Source organism: Frankliniella occidentalis, unplaced genomic scaffold (assembly GCF_000697945.3).
Source record: "Frankliniella occidentalis isolate FOCC.00 unplaced genomic scaffold, Focc_3.1 Scaffold3660, whole genome shotgun sequence".
NCBI classification, from domain to species: Eukaryota; Metazoa; Arthropoda; class Insecta; order Thysanoptera; family Thripidae; genus Frankliniella; species Frankliniella occidentalis.
The window spans coordinates 1-3,452 of NW_026270715.1; the positions used below are offsets into that span (position 1 = coordinate 1).

At 64.5% G+C, this 3,452-nt stretch overlaps 1 protein-coding gene across 1 annotated transcript; it reads left to right on the top strand.

Annotated features, from left to right (window-relative positions):
• Positions 1-395: 395 nt before the first annotated feature.
• LOC113205474 (innexin inx7-like) lies at positions 396-3,446 on the top strand. Its single transcript, XM_026421119.2, has 5 exons — positions 396-605; positions 1,489-1,887; positions 2,124-2,339; positions 2,763-3,109; positions 3,193-3,446. The coding sequence occupies exons 1-5, from the start codon at positions 489-491 to the stop codon at positions 3,413-3,415; spliced, it is 1,302 nt and encodes a 433-aa protein (XP_026276904.1). The 5' UTR covers positions 396-488; the 3' UTR covers positions 3,416-3,446.
• Positions 3,447-3,452: the final 6 nt, after the last annotated feature.

Here is a 3,452-nt window from a genome sequence, read left to right on the forward strand (position 1 = left end):
GTCCCCGCTGAGGGAGGGCTGCTGAGCGCGGCGCCCTGGTCCTGCGGCGTCCCCGCCGAGGGAGGGCTGCTGAGCGCGGCGCCCTGGTCCTGCGGCGTCCCCGCCGAGGGAGGGCTGCTGAGCGCGGCGCCCTGGTCCTGCGGCGTCCCCGCTGAGGGAGGGCTGCTGAGCGCAGCGCCCTGGTCCTGCGGCGTCCCGGCCGAGGGAGGGCTGCTGAGCGCGGCGCTCAGCGCGCTGAACGGCGTCACGGCGAGACGTTGATAAGGCGACCCGAGGCGCAACGCGTGCCTCGCGCCGTGTCCCCGATAGCAAGGCAAGTGTTGTGCGGGGCGGGGCGCGGCGGGGCGGGGCCGGGCGGGGCATCAGCGCCACCGGGGCCCGCGGCCCGGGGACTTCAAAGTCTTGCGGAGCCTTCAGTAGTCGTCGAACCCTCGCGCAGACGAGAGAGAGAGAGGTGTTGCCCGACCGGGGCACCGAGACGCGCCAACATGCTGAAGGCGTTCGAGGACGTGCAGAAGCAGGTCCTGAAGCAAGTCTGGAAGTCGACCAGCATCGACAATGCGATCTTCAGGCTGCACTACCGCCTCACCTTTTGGATCCTCCTGGTGAGGATGGGGACTGCGGGACCACCGGGGAACCGCCGGGGAACCGCCGGGACGCACACCGGGGCGAGATGTGTCGACATCGTTTGTAGTGCCGACGTTGGGGGACTCGCAGTTTTTGTTGCACCTCTTTTGTGTCGCATGACGCCAGAAACAAAGGGCGTCTCCAAGAAAGTCACCACTTCGTCATCGTTGTGCATCACTCTAGCCATTGCTGTACAATCGAGTGTTGATAAGAAAACAGTGACCACAATCAGACACCCCGCCCTGGCCTCCTGCTCCGTCGCGCGCCGCGTTTGGCTCGGGACGCCCGATTATGCTGCCCAGGGACCCAAAACACTCATTACTTCTTGCTCGAATGGCGGAATCGAACAGACCCTAACTCAGTTTGCACTTCTCGCGGCATCTCTTTCTTTCTGTGCGACGATGCGCGTTTCATGTTACTTTGAGGGAGACACTTCTCGCCCCCCGCGATGGCCTTGGCCCTCCTCGCAGACACAAGTTGGTCACGACTGCAAGGCGCGCGGCGCACGAACGGTGCAAACTACCGGCCCATGTTTCTGATCAAACCTTCGCCCAGGTCCGCGGCTCGGCGGCGCCTGCCTTTCCCGGCTAGAGCGGCGCTAGAGCTGCGCCCGGACGGCGCCGGTCGGCGAGCTCTCCGTTTAGCATGCCCAGGTGCGGAAAGCAATAACCACATCCCATTTGGTCCCCTGGCCGGCTTGCCGACGCCGCCGCCGCGCGTAGAAACAAGTTATTACAGTGCACCTGTGCAGATGATGTCACCTTTGACCAGACTTGCGCGTTCGCGGTGAAGCCCCCCCTCCCCCCCTCTTACTATCTTTTTTTGTAACGCCTCGTAAAACCATTTTTTTTCTCTCCTCAGACGGCCACGATTCTGGTGTCTAGCCGGCAGTACATCGGCGAGCACATCCGCTGCATCGCCGGCAGCATCCCCGGCCACGTGGTGGAGACGTACTGCTTCTTCACGACCACCTTCACCGTGCCCCGGCACAACAACGACTCGCAGGTGCCGCACCCGGGCGTCGGGCCGCTGGGCCGCGGCGACCTGGAGGACGAGTCGGTCGTGCACCACGCCTACTACCAGTGGGTGCCGTTCGTGCTCTTCGGCCAGGCCATCATGTTCTACCTGCCGCACCTGCTGTGGCGCATCTCCGAGGGCGGCACCATCAAGGTGCTCGTCAACGGCCTCGAGTACGGCTACGTGGCGCTGCACGACCACGAGGTGGGCCGCGCGCCCTCCAAGCCCAAGTACATGCATCAGGTGAGAGCGACGATGAGACGGTGCGATATCCAGATTTTGACATCGTATCACGATCGGTACAGTATAAGCAAAATGAAGAAAGGGGTCCGTGGACCACCCTGTATAGTAGTATCGCGCAACCTCGATATTTCGATATCGATTCGATATCGGGAGAATGTCGAGCCCACCATATCGGACAATATCGTGATAAGGCACAGCCCGGTTCGACGACCCTCTGATGCTTCGTCTGCTTCCAGGTCGGCGTGGTGCGCACGGCCTTCGTGAGCAGGCTGCGGCTCAACCGCTGGTGGGGCCAGTGGCTGATCGCCGCCGAGCTGCTCAACGCCGTGAACCTCCTGTGTCAGTTCTTCATCACCGACTGGTTCCTGGGCGGGCGGTTCTCTGATCTAGGCTCCTCGGTGCTGGAGCAGCGGCCCGTGGACCCGGACCCGCTCGACATTGTCTTCCCCAAGGTGAGGGATGCCATCGAGAGGCCGCTGGCAAGCAGGTAGGCACGCCCGTCGGGCAGCTGTGTGCCGCGGGCGTGCCTGAGGCCAGGCGCCCGCTGGAGGTGGAGAGGCTGCGCGCCTGCAGGTAGGCACGCCCGTCGGGCAGCTGTGTGCCGCGGGCGTGCCTGCCGCCAGGCGCCCGCTGGAGGTGGAGAGGCCACCCGCCTGCAGGTAGGCACGCCCGTCGGGTGCCTGCCGCCAGGCGCCCGCTGGAGGTGGAGAGGCTGCGCGCCTGCAGGTAGGCACGCCCGTCGGGCCGCTGTGTGCCGCGGGCGTGCCTGCCGCCAGGCGCCCTGCTATGCACGCTGAAGCACCCGCGACCGTTAAGCGCTTGCTGCGTGGTTCGCGTTCCGCTCGCGTTGACAGCGTGTGCCCGCCCTCTTCCAGGTGACCAAGTGCATCTTTAGGAAGTTCGGTCCGACGGGCACGATCCAGACGCACGACGCGCTGTGCGTCATGGCCCTCAACGTCATCAACGAGAAGATCTACACGTTCCTGTGGTTCTGGTACGTGGTCCTGGGCGTGTTCACCGCCCTGGGGCTCGTCTGGCGCGTGCTCACGCTCGTGCTGCACCACCGCTCCGACCGCTTCAACGAGGCCCTGTTCCAACACGACGGCCGCCTGGACCCCAACGACTTCGAGACGGTCATCAGCAAGTGCGACTTTTCGCACTGGCTCTTCCTCTACTACCTGTGCAAGAACATGCACTTTACCGCCAAGATGAAGCTGTTTGAGTGAGTACACGCCGGATCGAATGGACCGCGACCTTCCTCTGTACGACAAATCTGACCGAGGTATGCGTTCGTCGCCCCCACAGGGACCTGGCCGAGGAGATGCGAGACCTCAAGAGCAACGGGTACCACAACCGGGCCACGCTGCCGCGCAGCGACCCGCCGTCCTACACGGGCAGCCCGCTCCGGGACCGCAACCACGTCAGGGAGACCAACCTGGACGAGCCCGACGGCCGCATGGCGCAGCCGCTGCTGCCCGAGGCCCAGGACCAGCAGGGTCAGGAGCAGGAGCGCCCGCACAGCGACTAGCGCAGCGAGCGAGCGCTCGAAACGTCTTAGTTAGTAC

Coding starts and splice junctions, on each gene's coding strand:
- LOC113205474 (XM_026421119.2), top strand. CDS start 489: ATGCTGAAGGCGTTCGAGGACGTGCAGAAGCAGGTCCTGAAGCAAGTC. Junction 1,888..2,123: donor AGCCCAAGTACATGCATCAG/GTGAGAGCGACG, acceptor GTCTGCTTCCAG/GTCGGCGTGGTGCGCACGGC. Junction 2,340..2,762: donor TCGACATTGTCTTCCCCAAG/GTGAGGGATGCC, acceptor GCCCTCTTCCAG/GTGACCAAGTGCATCTTTAG.